This window comes from Lithobates pipiens, unplaced genomic scaffold (genome assembly GCF_037356315.1).
Source record: "Lithobates pipiens isolate NorthernLeopardFrog02 unplaced genomic scaffold, aLitPip1_a1.2 Scaffold_1, whole genome shotgun sequence".
NCBI classification, from domain to species: Eukaryota; Metazoa; Chordata; class Amphibia; order Anura; family Ranidae; genus Lithobates; species Lithobates pipiens.
This window is the reverse complement of record NW_027507685.1, coordinates 145,794,996-145,815,625: the sequence shown is the minus strand read 5'-3', so window position 1 is coordinate 145,815,625 and position 20,630 is coordinate 145,794,996. Positions and strand designations below refer to the sequence as shown.

Genomic DNA, 20,630 nt, shown 5'->3' with positions numbered 1-20,630 from the left:
AGAATCCAGAAACATCAGTGCAGCACTGGATGAAAGATGCAAGGGTCTGTCAGGAGTCCAGAAACTCACTGACCTTTTTATACACACACTAATTACAAGCAAACAAATCACAAGTGAGGATCATTACCTTTAATAGCCATTCAAACCCCTTTGTGTCAACTTATGTGCATGTTATCAGGCCAAAATCACCAGGGTATATAAACTTTTGATCAGGGTCATTTGGGTAATTTCTGTTGCGATTATGATTTTAAAAAGAGTAAACACAGTTGATTGATGATGGCTTCAGCCAGACACTAACCATGAGTAAAATAAATGTTTTTGTGTTATCATTCATTTTCTCTGAAAAATGGCCAAGAAATCATAAAATCTGTTAGGGTAAAAAACATAAGCACAACTGTATTTTCCTCAAAATACTACAAACAATACCCCGTAATGACAATGTGAAAAGTTTGTTTGAAATCTTTGCAAATTTATAAAAAAAAAAAATCTGATGTATGTTAGTATATACAGCCTTTACCACGACACTCTAAATTGGGCCCAGGTGCATCCTGTTTCCACTGATCCTCCTTGAGATGTTCCTAAAACTTGATTGGAGTCCACCTGTGGTAATTTCAGTTGGACGTGATTTGGAAAGGTGCACTCCTGTCTATAGATGGTCCCACAGTTAACAGTGCATGTCAGAACACAAACCAAGCCATGACATCCAAGGAATTGTCTGTAGACCTCAGACAGAATTTAGTAAAAGGCATATGACAGCACATCTGGAGGACTCGGACCATGAGAAACAAAATTCTCTAGTCTGAATTAACAAAGTTTAAACTCTTTGGCCTTGAATGGCAAGCATGTCTCGAGGAAACCAGGCATCGCTCATCACCTGGCCAATACCATCCCGGCCGTTAAGGATGATGGTGGCAGCATCCTGCTGTGGAGAGGTTTTTCAGTATCAGAAACTGGGAAACCAGTCAGGGTCGAAGGAAAGCTGAATGCAGCAATGTACAGAGACATGCTTGAGGAAAACCTGCTCCAGAGTCCTTTGGACCTCAGACTGGGGCGAAGGTTCATCTTCCAACTGGACAATGACCCTAAGCACACAGCTAAGATAACACAGGAGTGGTTACAGGACAACATTGTGAATGTCCTTGAGTAGCCCAAACTTGAACCCAATTGAACATTTCTGGAGAGATCTGAAAAATGGTTGTGATCCGATTCTCCCCATCCAACCTGATGGAGCTTGAGAGGTCCTGCAACGAAGAATGGGAGAAACTGCGCAAAAATAGGTGTGTCAAGCTTGTAGAATCATATTCAAAGACTTGAGACTGTAATTGGTGCCAAAGGTGTTTCAACAAAGTATTGAGCAAAGGCTGTGAATAACCCGGATGTACATGTGTGGTGTGTTTTTGTTTGTTTTTTGTTTTAAGTTTGCAAAGATTTCAAACAAACTTTCATGTTGTCATTATGGGGTATTGTTTGTAGAATTTTGAGGAAAATAATGAATTCCATTTTGGAATAAGGCTGTAACAAAAAAGTGGAAAAGTAAAGCGCTTTGAATACTTTCCGGATGCACTGTACCTTCCAAGGTCTAGTGGCATCCATACCTCGGTGGATCAGCTTTTTTTTTGCGGCAAAAGCCGGACCTGATAACTATTAGGTGGAAAGTTTCATGGCTGATTAGTGTGTGTGTGTATATGTATTTATATCGATCTCTTTCCAGGCATTTTGCACAGTATGGTATATGAACACTTCTTTACCATTTTCAATCACTCAGTTTAAAAATGAAATACTGGATTTAGAGCATGTCTGTGTGTGGGTTAGTTTAGTCCAATGCAGATTCTGATTGTCATCTTCCTCTCTTTCCAGTGGTCCTCAGGCGTTTTTAACGCAGGGTTGGGGTAGCACTTACCAAGCATGGCAGCAGCCTGCGCAGCAACTTCCAGGTGAGTGGCTGTTTTGGACACCCCAGATTTTATTAAAGTGGACCTGTCGGTAAAATTCACACTTCACTTAAAGCAATAGTACTCTTAAAGCATTACCAAATATTTTGAAGTCGAGGCGAACGCTCTACATTGTTATCTTTAAAATATTCCATCATACAGAAATCACAGGCAGATGCAAACTCTTATACTTAAACATACTACAATGGGGCTTAATCTGGAAAAGGTCAAACACTGTGCCATTTTTCCCAGTTATTGGGTGTCATCTTGCCTCTCACAGCTTAGGTTGGGTGATGCCAGGCTGTCAATCTCAGGTCACATACCTCTGCGCTTCCTTTACAATTAACGTATTCCTGCATTTATTAATGGTTAAAGAATATGGGCACTCCCAGTATTCAGCTCGTTTAAAATACAAAAAATTCTCAAAGCACATTGCTCTTTGTATAGAAATGATAGGGATATTTAAAAAAAAAAAAAAACACCTCAAAATGCTCTGAAATTGTAGATTAAGGATTGGCCAAATCAATCAAGACCAGGAACAGCAGTAGATTGTGTAGATTTGAAAAGACTGCACAAGTCAATGAAGACTTGTAGATGGATTAAAATCTGTAACCTTTATCCTTTGTACTATGTGTCAATAAAACCTTGGTTGGCTGATCCAAACATTTTGACATGTAGAGTGAAGCCAGAGGCATTTGGGTTTATAGGCAAGTAACTTGTATTCCCAAGAGGTGGTACAAAAAAGCAGCATCTTTAACCAAACCTTGGCATTCTTATACAGTATTTTTATAGTGCTTACAGTTTGTGTAGCTTTTTTACATTATAAAGGGAGACTGCAGTTACAATACACTAAAATATAGGCAAAATAAGAAACTGCATGCTAGCATAAATTCTATATAAAATGGATATTCAATAGTTCAAACATTTTCAGTGCTGGAAATCTTGCATGTATTGCTTGTTGGTGCTCCCAAATCTGTCCTGAAAAAAGTAGCTTTTTTTTTTTTTTTTTTAGCCAAAAGATGTCAAGGCTCTGGCTACTATGTGCATTGTGGGTCTTTGACATCAAGACAAACTGTAGATATTCAGTTTTTTGTTTTTGTTCAGTTTTTTTTATTCAGTATGGTTGTCCCCTGTGCTTGTTCACAGTGGCTAGGACCTATTAATGTACCGTTATTAAATGGATGTGAGATAAGTAGTACACTGATAGTGGGTGAACCTCTTAAGATTAATTGGTTTTCTTCAGTTTATTTGCCATAAAATGTGATCTCATCTAAGTCACATTTGATAGACAAACACAATGTGCTTAAAGCGGGAGTCCACCGGGACTCCGCGTTTTTTTTTTTTTTTTGTTTTTTTTTTTGTTTTTTGTTTTTTAAAAGCCAGCAGCTACAAATACTGCAGCTGCTGACTTTTAAAATAGTGACACTTACCTGTCCAGCGCGCCCGCGATGTCGGCACCCGAAGCCGATCTCTAGGTCGGCTGTCGGATCCTGCCGCCGCCATCTTGGGTATGGGAATCAGGAAATGGAGCCTTTCGGCTTCATTTCCCGGTTCCCTACTGCGCATGCGCGAATCGCCCCTTTCCGCAAGTGCCCGCCCCTTCCCGCAAGTGCCCCGCTGCCTGCTGGGAAACACACAGATCCCAGAGGCAGCGGGGCACTTGCGGGAAGGGGCGGGCACTTGCGGAAAGGGGCGTAAGTTACGCCCCTTTCCGCAGAGAGCTATCCCGGAAGTGGGTGCAGTTACCTGGATTATCCAGGTAACTGCACCCCCCTCCCCCCTGAAAGGTGCCGATTGTGGCACCGGAGGGGGGGGGGGAGGGTTCCGATGAGCGGAAGGTCCACTTTAGGGTGGACCTCTGCTTTAAACTGATTAAATTAAAATTCCAGTGCTGAAGGATAAAGTTAGTGAACCCACGAGACTAATTATTTAAATGAAAGCTACTTGTAGTCAGTAGTTTGCACACCTGGAGTCCAAATAATGAAATAAGTTTGGAGGTGTGGTTTAGAGCTGTTTGGATTGGTAAGATACTAAAACATTTTAAGATTGTAGTTTATAAGAAGCATCAGCTGATGTGAACCATGCCTCGCAAAAAGGAACTCTCTGAAGACATGCGATCAATAGTAGTTGATCTGCCTAAGGCTATAAGGTGATGCAAAGCCATCTCAAAGTGTTTAGGCATCCATCAGTCAGACAATTTGTCTATAAATGGAGACAGTATAGGATGGCTCTTGCGACACCATGCAGAATCCTCAATAAGGTAAAGAACCCACAGATAACTGGTAAAGTCTTGAAGACTTAACTGTAACTGCCAAACATCCCTGTTCATGAGCCCCACGGAGGAAGCCTCTGCTCTCAAAAAAAAAAAACACTGTTGCAAACTTGAAATTTGACAGAGCACCATGGCAAACTGCAGCGCTACAGCGAAAATGTTTTGTGAACTGAGCAAATAAAAGTTGAATCTTTCGAGAAGAATACTTGGCACTATGGTGAAAATAAAGACCAGTTTACAACATCCAAACTTCATTCCATATGGTGGCGAGAACATTGCGATTTGGGCTTGTTTCACCGCCTTGGGCCTGGACCACTCAACGTCATTGAGGGGAAAAAAGAATTCCCATGTTTACCAAAAGATTCTACAGGATAATGTCAGGGGGGGAGGGGCTGTCAGCCAGCTGAAGCTTACTAGAAGTTTGATGCAGTAGGACAATGACCCTAAGTAAAGCCACGACAGACTGGCTTCAGAAAAAAGAAATTTGCACTTTGGAGTGGCCCAGTCAGAGCCTAGACCTTAACCCCATAGAGGAATGGTTAGACATTCCTCCTGGATGTTGTGCAGTTCTGATCCAGAGCTACCAAAAATGCTTGACGCTAAAGGAGGTTAAAGCAGCTATTAACTCCAAGGGTGCACTTACCTTTTCCTCCATCACTGCGAATATTTAATGGGTGTGTTCAATAAAGACACAACCAATTGGAATGCTTGTGTATCAGCTTAAGCATATTATTTAAGTCGCACCAGTAGACAAAACATGAGTATCAGATCTCATTGTTTGGCAAATTACTGCAGAAAACCAAGTGGTTGACATAAGTTTTATTTTTCTTGCCAGTGTAGCTATGGTCATTTTATGTAGTAATACAATCAGATTTAAATTTGGCTGATCTTTTTCAATTGTACTGTGTATCTACCAAAAACAGCTGTGGAGGGGCTGGCTCAGGCTCTCGGCGGATCACCCAAGAGGCTGGACCAGGTGCTGGTCCAGAGAACTGGAGGAATTCTGATCATGTGGTCAATCTCTTTACAGCCTTGACTGTCTGACGTCAGCCGACATCGGGCACAAACTGCACTCCTGTGATCTATAAATGCTTTGGCTGTATTCTCCTTAAGTAATGGCATAGTTGGGTGTCTTTATAATATTAGGCACAGCTGAGCCTAACACACCTCTCACTCCCTCGTCCTAAACTGCATGGTCCACCTTGATGACATTCAATCACTCCGGATACACATAGGAATAGACCTAAAACACTCAGTGGTAGGAGAGGAATAGACATTGCATCTTCCCTACCTCTTAGCGCTCTAAACATACAATCTTCTGTCTTTTGTGCCAAGGGATTTGATATTTGTGATCCAAACTCCTGCCAGATAGCACAGCAAAGAGTGTGCCACCACCACCTCTGTGATAGTTAAGGTGTATAGTGGTGTCGCCTCCTTTATCCCAGGCTGCTCTATTGGAGTATGAGGAAGCAGCAGCAAACAGTCATCAACTCTGCCCTGACACCATGTTTACTGTCACCATAATGTGCATAAAGCACAGCCTGATTGGCTGCTAGCACTACCCATCCCTTCCCAGTCTGCTGCTGTGGAGGGTAGGTCAGGAGGCAGATAGTCACGTTGCAGTAGTGATATGCAAGCGCCACAGCAACCAATCAGGTCTCTGAGCAATTATTTCTGATAGGTTTCTTTTTTCCAATGCTATTGGCAAACTGCCCTTTGTGTGATTATAAGCATGTAGGAGGCCTGTATCCATTAGTGAAGGTGAACCACTCGAGGCACCCGACTCTGAAGTATCTTCTGTTTATTGTTGTTGCAGATGCTGAAGACTCGTACTGTATGATAGTACTTGTGAATGTTAATGACCACATGCCAGAGCATAAGGAAATATCCTAAACCAATACATTAGTGGTCATACATATCAATTTTCCTCTGCCACTATTCATTTTCCAAGGTGAAATGATTCCCCCCCCCCCCCCCCCTCTCCCACACATTGCTTGCACTCTAATGGAGAGAAGTATCATTAGGTGTTGGTGCTATTTACGAGACTGTATACAAATATTTGTACTTTTTTCTGAGGTAAATGGCTGCTTTCACAATAGGGGGCTTTTCCATGCAAGGCTGCTTTTGGAGTGTTGTCAGCTGATAGGTTAAAGGGCAACTCCAGCTAAAGAGACGCACGCTGTTTTAGCTTGCAAAGGTTTTGAAAAAGGATGCAGGTACTCTTGAGATAAACCTGTACCAAAAAAAAGCAGCCCTTTGAAACTATCTGGTGGCTTTAGGTATATGTAACCACAAATAATACCCACACTAAGGCACAAAATAGTAAATTCTACAAAAAGCAGCTAGAAAATTTTTGCTGGCAACAAATGTGTATGGCATTAAATGGTAGTTGGTGCAATGCTAATAATCACAGGTGACCGGTTTCTAAACGTGCAACCACATAAGAATTAAATTAGTCCAGTCACAATCCTCATATTGTGGCCCGTGGGTGATGGTGCTTAAGATGAGACATGGAATAAGGACGTCCTCCACCACCAAACCAATCACACAGCCTCTTAACATAAGGGTTTGGCCACCCTAAGGAATGGTCAAATATCAGTTATGGACCCAAGGATGGCCACCAGACTTCCAGGGATGAATGGGACAGTTTGCCTTGCTTGCGCCATCGTCTAAATCGGTTTAACCAGATAATTAGCATCTTTCCCAAAAAGGTATAAATCAAAGCGAACAGAGCCATCTCATAGTGTAGTAAAACCAGACAACCATTTATTCAAAGTATTACAGTCACATTCATCAATCTAAAACCAGCATATGTATGCGTATTGTTTCAAACCAACAAGGTGGCCCTGGTGCACAATGACATCGCATGCCGTGACTTTACCCTACACGTTTTGTCGTTAAAAGACATCATTGGGTATCTGTATCCGCTTTTAAATTCCAGGCTGTGCTCAGGGGCCTCGACTTCTGTGCTAGTTTACATTGCACCGACCATCATTGAAACAAGCTCGCACACCTGAGTTTGTGAATGCAGGACCAAGCCCTAACGGTGTGTGTTTTTTTTTTTTTGGGGGGGGGTTTTTTTTCTCCTTGTGATCTTCCCAAAAGGTTCCATTCTGCCATTCTTGTCACATAGACACCCTAAAAAGTATAGTCAGAATAATGACCTAATTTTTCTTCCATAATGAACCATTACCACAATGTTGGGGTTATTTGGGTTTAGTCTCCCTTCAACAAACTTGCAGTCTTAGAGTGACAGCACTATGCGGCCATAGTATTTTGAGTGTAGGTTGGCAACGTCAGTCTCTCTCGATACAGCTCTTCTGCTGAGCATGTTTTCCAGAAAGCTATCGGGGGTAGTTTCAGGTACCAATACCATCTTTTATAAAACCTATATCTACAATTTTTTTATTTTTTTTGTTTCCTGGGTGGATTTCATTTTTTTTCCTTGTGTATCACAATGTAGAAATTGTAGCAGTGGGGGGAAATACATTTTTAGTTCTGACTATATTGGTTCAGGATCTGCACCCTCATGGAAGGACCCTAGGCCTGGATGCAGCATGTCTTTTCCACATGTATCAAACACAGAATCGGGGCATCTGTGTTTGTTTTGCTTTTTTAAGATCTTTTTTAACCGGTCCCCGACCGGCGCACGGCGATGTACGTCGGCACGGGTAGGCATATTGGCGTACAGGTACGTCCAATCTTTAATGCCACCCAGCCATTGCGAGCACGCTGCCGGCGGCGCACTCGCGTGCCGGTCGGGACCCCCGCTAGTCGGGTCGCGGGTCCCGCAGACTCTATCGCCACGGGCATACCCGCGATCGTCTCATGGGGCGGCTGAACGGAGAAATGCCGCTGTAAACAGCATTTCCCTGTTCTGCCTAGCAACTAGTGACGCTGAGATCAGTGTTGACTAAATGAGAGCCCAGCCCCCCCACAGTTAGTAACACACCCCTAGGAACACTTAACCCCCTACACTGCCACCCACTGGTTAACCCCTTCACTGCCAGTGTCATTTACACAGGAATCACTGCATTTATATAGCGGTGGTTGCTGTATAAATGACAATGGTCCCAAAAATGTGTCAAATGTCCGATGTGTCCGCCATAATGTCGCAGTCACAATAAAAATCGTTGATCGCCGCCATTACTAGTTAAAAAAAAATGAATAAAAATGCCATAAAACTATCCCCTATTTTTTAAATGCTATAACTTTTGCGCAAACCAATCAATCGCTTATTGCGATTTTTATTTTTTTTGTTTGTTTTTTACCAAAAATATGTAGAAGAATATGTATCGGCCTAAACTGAGGGGAAAAAAATGTTTTCTATATTTTTGGGGGATATTTATTATAACAAAAAGTAAAAAATAATGCGTTTTTTTTTTTTTAAATTGTCACTCTATTTTTGTTTCTAGTGCAAAAAATAAAAACCGCAGAGGTGAAAAGAAAGCTCTATTTGTGGGAAAAAAAGGACGTCAATTTTGTTTGGGAGGCACGTCGCATGACCACGCAATTGTCAGTTAAAGCGACGCAGTGCCGAATCGCAAAAAGTGGTCTGGTCTTTGACCAGCAAAATGGTCCGGGGTTGAAGTGGTTAATAGCTTCTAGAGCTTTGTGCTGGTGAACTTTAAATGTATAATCTTCGGGGAAAAAAAAATAGTTTACTTGGTTATAGTTTGCTGTGTTCATGCAAGGCACAGCAAGGGGTTCTCTTACCTGGTCCCATCCCCAGCTGTCGTTCGCTCCCCTGGATATTTTTCATGCAATCTTTGTTTTGTGACCCATCCTATCCAAAATTTAAAAACAATCTTATGAGTACACTTTTTTATATTAAAGGCAGAGAAACAGGAAAAAAAAATCTCATACCTGCTCTGTGTTAATGGTTTTGCACAGAGCGACCCTGATCCTCCTCTTCTCGGGTCCCCCGCTGGTTCTCCTGGCCCTCCCTCTTGCTGAGTCCCCCCCCCCCCCCCCCAAGCAAGCAGCTTCCCAAACCACCGCTCCGTGTGTCCAGTCACACATGTAGTATGGTTCAGCACCGCCTCCGCTCTACCCTCATTGGCTCACCGGCTGTGATCAACAGTAGCAGGAGGGAGAGACGCTGCTCTTGTGGACATCACTCGATCAAGTTGGGGCTCGGCTAAGTATTTTTGGGGCTGATGCACACAGATCTTTACATTCGTGCAAATAAATCCTGAAAGTAAAAAACCTTGAGCTCCTTTACAACCACTTTAGGGTCTCCCTCACATGGACTATTCTGTGCATACACAGGATTCCAGCAGCAACAATCAATGGGTTCTTGTGGCAGGGATTACGGGTGTATGTAAATACTGGCCTATACAGAGCAAATGGCTATGAGAGAATAGCTATGGCTCTTCCCATGTATCTGCACTACCAGCGGTTGGAGGCTGATGTTTTTGTGGCTGTGCAGAGGTCATTTAATCTTTCCTTAACCACAGGTAACTGCTGGAGGTGTGGATGCATGCAAATGGGGTTGGTACCTCTCTGCCTCTTATTGCTTTATACAGGCTGAGCATTCATAGCTGTCCATGTACACGTGCCATCCCAGCCACTTAAGAGTCTGGATGTTTGTCGCTGAAATCCAGTGCACATCATTGCCCAAGTGAAGGAGGCCTTACTGACATACTACAAATGTTTGCTTTTGTTGGCAAACAGGAATTTAGGTTCCTTCCAGCAGCCAGCCAGTGTAGCCTCTGTTAGAAGGATGCTTTCATCCAAGCAGAAAAGACTAGTCTGCCTGAAAGTACTACCTGAAAGAAGTCTACTGATGAGGTTTGTCCCTCCCTATCACACCCCAAAGCCTGTTTTATTTAGAAAAAGGTAATATACCTTTCAAATTGGTTAGGTTTGCTAGATATTAATATAAGGACTTAGATTTGTTCAGCCATACAGATGACAAAAAAAAACGTAATTTATGAACAAATTATGCATTTGCGTGTTCTTTATGTAGTTGAATCTAACTTTACACTAAAGCCTGGTGTGTCCAGACCTGATCAGAGCAATCCATGAGTCATTCCACAAAATGGCAGTCTTAGCCATGTTTAGGCAAGGCGTACGCCTTAAGTGGACTCAAGTGGTCCAGGCTGGATGATGCGGCCTGTTTTGATGCAATCCTTTTCTCCTTTCTGTTACGTGAGAACAAGCCTTATTGCAGCTGCTATTGTTCCCCTGCCCATATTGTATGCAAGCAGAGAGCGTCTGTAACCATTCACATCCCAAATGGTGAACAAATTGAGCGAGTCCATTCACCTCCCACAGCCATCCTAATAAGTGATCTAATCATTTAGAGTTTTATTGCTTCTAACATCCCCCCTTTCACCTCCTACATAAAGCATCCAATGAGGTAAAACATGCTGGCCTGCAGTCTATTAATTGGCGTGTCCCTCAATGACTTTCCCAAAGAAAAGCCATTGATGGAGCTCCCTATTGTGTGAATTAGCAGGTGGGCACTTTGTGACCCTAAGCTATTCACACATGGACAGGGCCTGACTTGTGGCATCGGTCAAAATTTAAAAGGATGGTGCTCTCCAACTGCTTTTGGAAAGGGTTGTTCCTCGATAAACTTTTAGTTTGAACAGATCCAGGATGGATAATTCAGTATATTTATGCTCTTTTTCCAGTGCAACATTATATTGAGTTCATTGTACAAGGCAACAAATGGTGCAGGCAAGAGCATGGGAAAATGAAGTGCGGTTCATTTCCTGTTTTAATTAATAAGATAAGCTACTGTAATCTGCCTTTAATAAACCAATCAGAAATGATCATTGATTACCCTTTAACTTGCCCTTGCTCTTCATGTCATCAAATAGGAATGTATGTGTCAATGCCATGTGGAGGGTCTGTTAATGCAACTCTGCCTAAACTGAGCAGAGGCAGAATTCTGTAGTTATGTCCTTAAGGTGTAACTTCACCTCTAGCAAGTTTGATGATGATGGGGTAGCCATTGACATTGGTTGGGTGTATTTAACCGATTTGAACATGGTCATGTATGACGTTAAGTTGTAAGAGGGTGACCTCAAGCTTCGAGTGTCATCCATGGTTTCCAATATATTTTAAAATGCCAATCATCTACATTTAAAAGATAATCTGAAATACATGCAGAAATCTTATGAAAATTAACAATCAGCCTGGGGAGTGGGAAAGTTCAAGTGTTTATAATAGGTGTATAGCGCCATCATTTTATACAGCACTTTACATATATTATACATTCACATTAGTCGCTGCCCTCAACGAGCTTGCGATTTTAAGGTCCCCAACTCACATGCATTCACACAGGGCCAATTAACCTACCAGCATGTCTTTTGGTTGTGGGAGGAAACAGAAATACTGCAGTTGACTAACAGTGTTTATGGGCCTTTCTTTTCCCTAGTGGCTGAGGTTTTTGTTCTCTCTTGATAGCCACCCAAATGTAGTGCGGTGATATGATCTAGCTTGCCAATGCTCATTACCTTTATCATTGCATTATACTGGTTAGCTACATTATCTCTCCTCCTTGTGCTGCAAGTTTGTTAGAGGCCAATCACTGGGCCCCACTGCACTGAGAATTCATAAGTGACCTTGTGATTTGCAAACCAAGACCTCTAAGGCGTGCTGAACACCTGACACCTTGGTGTACATCATCAATAGCAGACCGTTTCCTGACCACCAGATAGCCCAATAATAATAATTTGTGAAATGCAAAGCTCGACCAATCAATTTGGGTATAAACAGCCTGCTACATTTTACATGTGATTATTGCAAGTGGCTGTTACAGGTGCTAGCACTAATCAATGTATTCTCCTGGTGGGTGAGGCGGCTCCCCTCCCCCCCATTACCAGGAGAACACAGTGGCTCTATGGTAGAGATTCCCACATAAACACTGGTTGAAGGAAAGTAATTTAAGTCTATGGTTGGCCTTAGAGGCTCCAGTGGTGAAAAGTCTTCCCAGACTTGTTAGACCTTTTCTTCAGGATCTAAGAGGAGACGGCATAAACTACAGAAGGAAAAAAATCACAACAAATAAAAATACAAATCCGTTAATCTCCAGGACTGAAATAGGAGTTTTGGATGGACTGACCCCTTCAGCTATTTGGTGGGGGGGGGGGGAGATAAGTGTCCTTATACAATTTGTGCAAGTGGTGCATGGCATCGGCCTATTACTTTTTTTTTTTATTATTATTTTTTTTTTTTTTTCCCCATTCTGTTTTCAGGTCAACAGAGCCAGCAGCAGAACGCGCAGCCAGACTACAGCAAGGCATGGGAGGAGTATTACAAGAAGCAGAGTGAGTGTTTCCATACCACACTGTTGTCATTTGCTGCTCTTAACTAGATGAGATATGTTCATCTGGGAGCTGTGTGTCCTGTGTCAATCTCCACACCATCTAATGACTCTGCTGCTGCCCATAGTCAATTCTTTTCCTTTTTGATGTCTTTTCAGCCCAGGCTGCCAGCGCCACCTCACAGCCAAGCTCCCAACCAGATTACACGTTGGCATGGGCAGAGTATTACAGACAACAGGCTGCGTACTACGGACAGTCATTGGGCCAGGGGCAAGCCCATAGCCAGGTGAGTTATGTCTTGTGTCCCAGCAGAAGAGTAGTGGTGTAGTAGGGGGGTTTCTGAAGACCGAAGAGAGGATGCACGCGATCCAGCTGTCATTTTCTGGATTTTCAAGTTACAACTGTTACTAAACTATTGTATTCTGGGCACTACTTACAATGACAGTGTTAATCTATTTTTCTCAAAATTTTACATGCAAACCAACCTGTCTAGCAAGAGTAACTTGGGTTGAGACTAACCTATGCACTGCCTAGCAGGACTTTAACTTTTAAAAGTTCAGTTTTGACGCTTGGCCTCTAAATAATGCTGTTCAATAAATAACTTGAAAAGCCTGAAGGCCAGTTAGTGGTTTTTATATAGCAAAGCAATTTTTTATTGTAAAATTGGTCTTGTGTACAATAGTCATATTTCCAATAAGACCTTGCAATATTATATTATGCTAATAATAAATATAATAATATTGTAAAATGTCCAATAAAAATCCAGAACTGTCTTTTGCAATGCTCGACTATTTGACAACTGTGAAAATACGCCCTACCTATTTTTTATATGCTTCTGTTTTAAAAATTGCATCATTGTGCGAGTTTATTTTAATCTACCTTTTCAGAAATTTAATTTTTAACTCCATGTCCGAGGCTTGTTCCCACCATAGTTCATGTGTTTGCATGGCTTATGTTGATTTTGTATTGTTCTGTGCGACAATGCATTTTAACACCTTCTGCTGGTGTAAACAAGACTTAAATATAAAAAAAAGCTGATTAAAAACAGACCTCAAGAACAAAATGTACCGTCAATATCATTTCTCCGTAAGTTGTGTTTTTCTCTTTTGTTTTTTTTTTCTAGTCTTTTAAAGCAGACACGACATTTTATTCTTGTACATTGCAATTCAGTTTTTAAAAGTGGTTTATTTTTATAAAATGTTTTCCTGTTTTTAATTGAGTGTTTATTAGATGCAATAATTTTATCATTTGCTCCTTAATGCCAGAATATAATTAATGTATCAAAATAAAATATTTTTAAAGTCGCATTTTACTTAATAAAACTATTTTTTTCTTCATAATAAAAGATGATACTTTGGTCCTCATTTTCATGCAAATTCTCGTTTTGCTTGTTTCCCCTTGCAGGAGCAGTAGAACAATTGTCCAGTTGATGATTTTTTTTTTTTCTCCCTTCGGAATCAAGGCAGGAGAAGAACCCTAATTTGTAACACGTTCATAGATTTGACAGCGTTTGAGGAAGACTTCTTTGTTTTTACAACACTAGTCCTAGAGTTAAATCTATACTGAACTTTGCTAAGAATCAGGATTATATAATAAAACTAAAGATTTAAATGTGCTGGGTTTATTTTTTTGTTTTTTTTTTTGTTTTGTTTTTTCTTTGCATTTTTGTTTGCTACCCTTGAAAAAAAAAAAAGTGTTAACATGAATTCTTTTTGGAACCGATTACATTGAAGAAAAAAAAAATCAACCAAAAAAAATGACGTATGTAAATTTATATTCCTCCACTGTGTACCCCTGCCCCCCCTTGGTGCTGATATTACAAGATATTTGTCTCAATTTTTTTTTTTTTGTGTAGCATTTTGTCTATTGGACAGTGCAGCTTTGGAGGTCTTATCATGAAAGTTAAACAAATTTATTGATACAAAAATGTACACCACCTCTATAAAAAGAAATTTTTAAATGTGTATTTAAATATTCTTAACTGTAAATTCTTTAAATGTTTTACGTCTAATTTTTCTCTGGTATTAAGACTGTATTTGATTTTATTGCATTGTTTTTTTGTTATATTTTTTAAAGAGAATTATCAATCTGTTACTTGGAAATGATTGTTCATTCTGAAAAGTGAATATATGAATCTATTTCTTGAGACAAGTATTGTGTGTAGGGGTTATAAAGGGAGGGGGGAGCAGGGCCATATTTTGTAGGCTTTGTTTGTATAATAACCAGGGTTTTGAAGCGTTAATATAAAAAATGATTGTTAACTCCTCTTCTTCCAGAGGGAATTGCTATACATCGCAGTGCAATGTAACCCAAGTCCCTCTGGCAGAGGAGGGGTGTATTTTATAAAGCAATGTTTATCAATTATTCAGTTGCCTATGTATATCAGGCTTCCAAGCGATAACGGGGAAAATTACCTTTTTTGTGCTGTCAGAAAAAAATAAATGCTATTATTTTTAATATGAAAGAATTCAGCTGTTAAAATCTTTAATGTAAACACTGTGGAACATTTACCAGTATGGAGACGTTTAAAAAAGAATCATTATAACTATTTTTTAACTCCAGGGTTTGGTTTTTTGTGTTTTTTGTTTTAAATATTTTCATATCTAATTGTCAAATTTATCATAGAAAATAAATTCTAGTATTAACCACAGTATGTGCTAAAAAATACTTTTGATTTAATAAAAGGGATATGATTTTGAATGTTTGTAGCTTTTTTTTTTTTTTTTGTTTTTTTTTTCTTCTTGTACAGATGACGACTGTATTTTTTATTTTTTTTGTTTGTTTTTAAACGGAATACAAGCTAATTTTTTTTTGTGTGTGAATTTAAAAATTTAATCCATGGGAACATTCCGTTTTTTGGAAAAAGGGGGGTTGACTTTTACTTTTTGTTCTTTTATGCCTAAAATTTGTTTAACTATTAAAAAAAAATCACAATTGGATAATATTGAGTATGTTACAGAGAAATGTCTTACCTGACAACTGCATTTTACACTCTATATAATAAAAATGCCACAGGTCTGCTTGTGGAATAAAATGTTTTTGTCTCTTTAATTTTGAGAGTTGCTCCGAGTATTTGCATATAAAAAATAAAATATTTAACATAAATTTTGCAGGACCTTAGAAAAGTAACACAATGGAGTTGATTTTACTCATAAAGAAAAGTGCAAAATCAGGTGAAGCTCTGCATAGTAACCAATCTGCCTCCAGTTTTTTTTTTTTTTTTGTCAAAGCTTAATTGAACAGGCTTAAGTTAGAAGCTGATTGGCTAACATGCACAACGGCACCATATTTTGCACACACTACTTTTAGTAAGGCTGGTTTCACACTGGTAAGACAAACACTCCAACTTTTGGAGCACATAACGTGTATAAATATGGTTCCCTATAAGAGCCGTCTTAACTGGTCTTGCATAAGTTGGCCCGACTTTGAAAAAATATTCCTGCACTACTTTGGACCTACTTCAGCCCATTGAATATCATTGAAGTCAGATCCTTGTCCTAACCATCCGACATGGTGATTACAGCAGCAGTAAAAGGAATTTGTCACACTGGGATTGTTTTTGATTGGTCAAAGGACAAGTCAGACTAGGATGACAGTCGTACAACAGTCATGTTGTACCAGTGTGAACCCAGCCTTAATCAACTCCACAAATTCATTATCAATGTTCATCCTAAACTAATGTCTATTTTCAAAGCACTGGAATATGTGCTATGTTCTACTAAAGCTTGCTTTATAAAAAAAAATTTTTTAACCGCTTGCCGACCTTATACTGTATGTAGGCGGTTCCCCTGAGCAGGATTAAGTACCTGTACATGATCATGTACTTCGGGGTCTGGGACACGCCGCAGTCAAATCCGTTGACAGCGTAAGCCAATCAGCGGGTCCAGTGGACGCAATGTCTGCCTGGACCCGCCGATCGGTCAGGACACGGGTAGCATAGCGGTCTGCCTATGTAAACAAGCAGATTGCCGTTCTGTGAGAAGGCAAGGTTGTAATCCTATGTTACTACAAAGCAGTAACACGGATCGGTCTACGCATAGTATAAGCACACTCTAGGCCAGTGATGGTGAACCTTGGCACCGCACATGTTTTGGAACTACATTTCCCATGATTCTCAAATTCTGCAATGTAGATGAGCATCATGGGAAATTTAGTTCCAAAACATCTGGGGGGGTGCCAAGGTTCGCCATCACTGCTCTAGGCACACATTTAACCCTTTGCCCCTGACGTTAACCCCTTCCCTGCCAGTGTCATTAGTACAGGGACAGTGCATTTTTGAGCACTGATCACTATTAGTGTCACAGGTCCCCAAAAAGTGTCACTTTGAGTCCGATTTGGCCACCACAATGACGCAGTCCTGCTATAAGTCGCTGATCGCTGCCATAACTAGTTTAAAAAAAAAAAATCCTTAGTATATTCCATAGTTTGTAAACCCTATTACTTTTGCACAAACCAATCAATATACGCTTACATACATACGAATACATATTGGCCTAAATTTATGAAGACATTTTTATTTTATTTTTATTTTTTTTTCCCATTTACTTTAATGTGTTTTATAGCAGAAAGTAAGACATAATGAGGGTGTTTTTTTTTTTATTTTTTGGTTTTTTTTAAATAGTGCAAAACAAATTAAACCTGCAGAGGTGATCAAATATCGCCAAAAGAAAGCTCCATTTGTGGGGAAAAAAGGACATACATGTTGTTTGGGTAAAGCATCGCATGACCGCACAATTGTCAGTTAAATGAATGCAGTGGTGTATCACAAAAAATGGTCTGGTCATGAAGGGCGGTAAAGCTTCTGGAGCTGAAGTGGTTAAGGAAGAAGGGGGCGCACTAAATTAATACATACTCATTGGTGGGCTTGTCCTGAACATTGTTGCATAGTGCCCAATAGCTGGCCCTTGAAGTGCAAACCTTTTGCCATTTCTGTAAAGTACATTTATTTCCGTGTTTCCCTGTATCCAGAAAACATTTTTAACCACTTCAATATCAGGCACTTATACACCTTCCTGCTCAGACCAATTTTCAGCTTTCAACTCTGTTGTACTTTGACAATTACACAGTCATACAACACTGTACCCAAACTACATTTTTATAATTTTGTTGCCACATTGAGCTTTCTTTTGATAGTATTTAATCACCTCTACAATTTTTGTTTTCTGCTAAACAAATTAAACTAATTTTGAAAAAAAAAAGGTTTTTGTTAAAAAAAAAAAAAACTTTGTAAATAAGTTTTCTCCTTCACTGATGGGCACTGATAAGCAGCACTGATAGGTGGCACTGATGTACACTAATTGGTACGGTTGGATGCTAATCAGTGATTCCCTTTGTGGCCACTGTTTGGCATCCCTGGTGGTCTAGGATGGCATACTTGGTGGTGACTTCCCTGGTGCTCCAGTGTGATAACCAGCACAGCCCCTCCCCGTCGGAGGAGCAGCTGATCGGCTTTCCTCTACTCACGTACAGATGCGAATGAGGAAAAGTCGATCAATGGCTCTTCCTGTTTACACTGTGATCAGCTGTGATTGCACAAAGGCTGATCATGTGGTAAAGTGTCTGTCAGACTCTTTACCTAGGTCGTTGTTGTGTTGTGTCAGTCTGACACTGCAACAACGATCACTGTGATGCGTGCCCCCAGGTGCGCACAGCGGCTTGATAACCTGGTGATGTCGTATGATGTCCGGTCAGGATATTGAAACCACTTTGCTGCTGTCATTTTGCTATATGGCAGGCAGCAAGTGGTTAAATTTAATCCCTTAATGTACACTGAACCCAATAACGAAAATGTTACTAGTCCTTAGATGTGGGGGCTGCATTCATGGTTTTATTAATATCAAGTACATTTTTTTGCATGAACAATACCTGTTGATGCTGATGAAATTCCAACACCCTTGTAAATTTGTGTTCTGAAATTCAATCTAAAACCAACTTTCCCAAATAGTCTACCATGAACTACAAAACCCTTATCTACTTCCCGCCCAAGGTACGTAATAGGACGTCATTGACTTTGAGCAGGGATATCTGAATGATGCCTGCAGCTACAGCCATCATTCAGATATAGTCTTTTTCAACCAACTATTCCCTAAACCATAGGTTCAAATGTGGTGGCTGTTCCACCGCTTGATCGTTCTTGCATGTGGCAAGAGAGTACATACCCCTCCCGCCACTCTCCGGTGCTTCTACCGACTCGCCGCTTCCATCGGTGAGTCGTAGAATGGATCTGCCAGCCCCAGATGCTTACCATAGAGATTTTTGGCTGACCAGATGGTTTCTCGAGTCTGATCGTTCGTAGGCTGGGTGCGATGTTATGATGTCACGCTCGGCCTCTGCATTCAAATAAATGGCGCCGCCTCAGCTGGGAAGCCAAGATAATTTTTTTTATTTCAGGCTTCTCAGCCTAGAGTTGAGATGTGGAGTCTTATTGATTATAATTTTGATGTACTAAAAGTGCTTGTATATCGGTGATTTCAGGGTGTGTTAGGCAGGCCATAGACTATTCCCCCATCAGCGCTGACAGGTGAATTCCTCCTGCCGAGAAGACCATGATTATCACTATAGGTTATAACAGCCACTTGCTATAATCAGAAGTAAGTCCGGTAGGCTGGTTATACCTAAATTGACCAATCAACTTGGGACATTCAAACCTCTGAGGGCTTCACAGAAACAGCTGTATTTATGAGATTAAATTACACATAGGTGGACTTTATTTACTAATTGGGTGACTTCTGGAGGCAATTGCTTCCACTAGATTTTAGTTTGGGGGTATCGGAGTAAAGGAGGCTGAATTGAATACAAATGCGAGCCAAATTTTTCAGATATGCATTTGTAAAAAAAAAAAATGGAAAACGGTTTATCATTTTCCTTCCACTCCACAATTATGTGCCACTTTGTGTTGGTCTATGACACAAAATCCCAATAAAATACATTTATATTTTTGGTTGTAACAAAATGTGTGAAATATCAATGGGTATGAATACTTTTTCAAGGAACTGTATTTTATATTTGTTACATCTTCTCATTCACGTAGCAAAACATCCATATTTAACCATCTCAATACTGGGCACTTCATTTACACCCCTTCCTGCCCAGGCCATTTTTCAGCGCTGTCACACTTTGGCAATTGCGCGGTCATACAACACTGCATCCAAGCTAAATTTTAACTAAACTGTAACCATGTGAAATTGTTATTATTTTCTTCACACAAATACAGCTTTCTTTTGAGGTTATTTAATCACTCCTGTTTTTTTGTTTGTTTTTTCCTAAAAAAAAATTTGAAAAAATCATTTTTTTTTTCTTAGTTTGTCAGTAAATTTTGTAAATAAGTAATTTTTCTCTGGCACGGATGAGGTGGCATGAATATGCCGCAGTGATAGCTGGCACTAGTGGGCACAGATAGCCAGCACTGACTGGCATTGCTATTAGTGGTGGGCAATCATTGTAATCAGGGCACTGATGATCAGTGCCCTGATTACATACCTAGCTGTCCCCTGTGAGGAGATGCCGCTCATCGGCTTTTCGCACTCTACCAGTCTGAGGCGAGGAGCGCCGACTACCGATCTCCGTGCTTACATGTGACCGACTGTGATTGGACACAGCCAATCACATGGTTAAAGAGCCGCAGCTCTTTATACAGATCGGGGTTGTGCCGTGTACTAGAAACACAGTGCGACTGCGATCGCTGTGCTGCACGCCGTCATTCTGGGATGAAGTTCACTCAGAACGAGAGCCGCACCACCCAGCTGTCATTTAACAGTGGGTGGGCGGCAAGTGATTAAAAAATAAATAAAAAAACAATTCTTACCCTTTGTACATGCTCTTTTCTGAAATGTCCAGAACTGAGCTTTTTCCCTATGTAATATTTATAAAGGGGTCTTGGGAAATGTTTAATTAACCCTGTCTGTACTGTGCGTGCAGATCTTCATGAGCTGTAAGCTAAATTTGCATACGATTTGTCCCAAAAAGAAGGTTAAAGCGGGAGTCCGCCGGGACTCCGCGTTTTTTTTTTTTCCTTTAAAAGCCAGCAGCTACAAATACTGCAGCTGCTGACTTTTAAAATAGTGACACTTACCTGTCCAGCGCGCCCACGATGTCGGCACCCGAAGCTGATTTCTCGATCGTCTCTCGGGTGCTGCCGCCGCCATCTTA

At 40.6% G+C, this 20,630-nt stretch overlaps 1 protein-coding gene across 1 annotated transcript in view; it reads left to right on the top strand.

The window, feature by feature from the left end:
• Nucleotides 1-15,520, top strand: part of FUBP3 (far upstream element binding protein 3) — a gene marked incomplete at its 5' end in the record, with an annotated part of 63,639 nt that extends 48,119 nt beyond the window's left edge. The window contains 4 exon segments of the mRNA XM_077478141.1: nucleotides 1,858-1,934; nucleotides 12,414-12,485; nucleotides 12,641-12,768; nucleotides 13,887-15,520. Of these exon segments, the coding sequence (XP_077334267.1) occupies nucleotides 1,858-1,934; nucleotides 12,414-12,485; nucleotides 12,641-12,768; nucleotides 13,887-13,895 (286 nt within the window).
• Nucleotides 15,521-20,630: the final 5,110 nt, after the last annotated feature.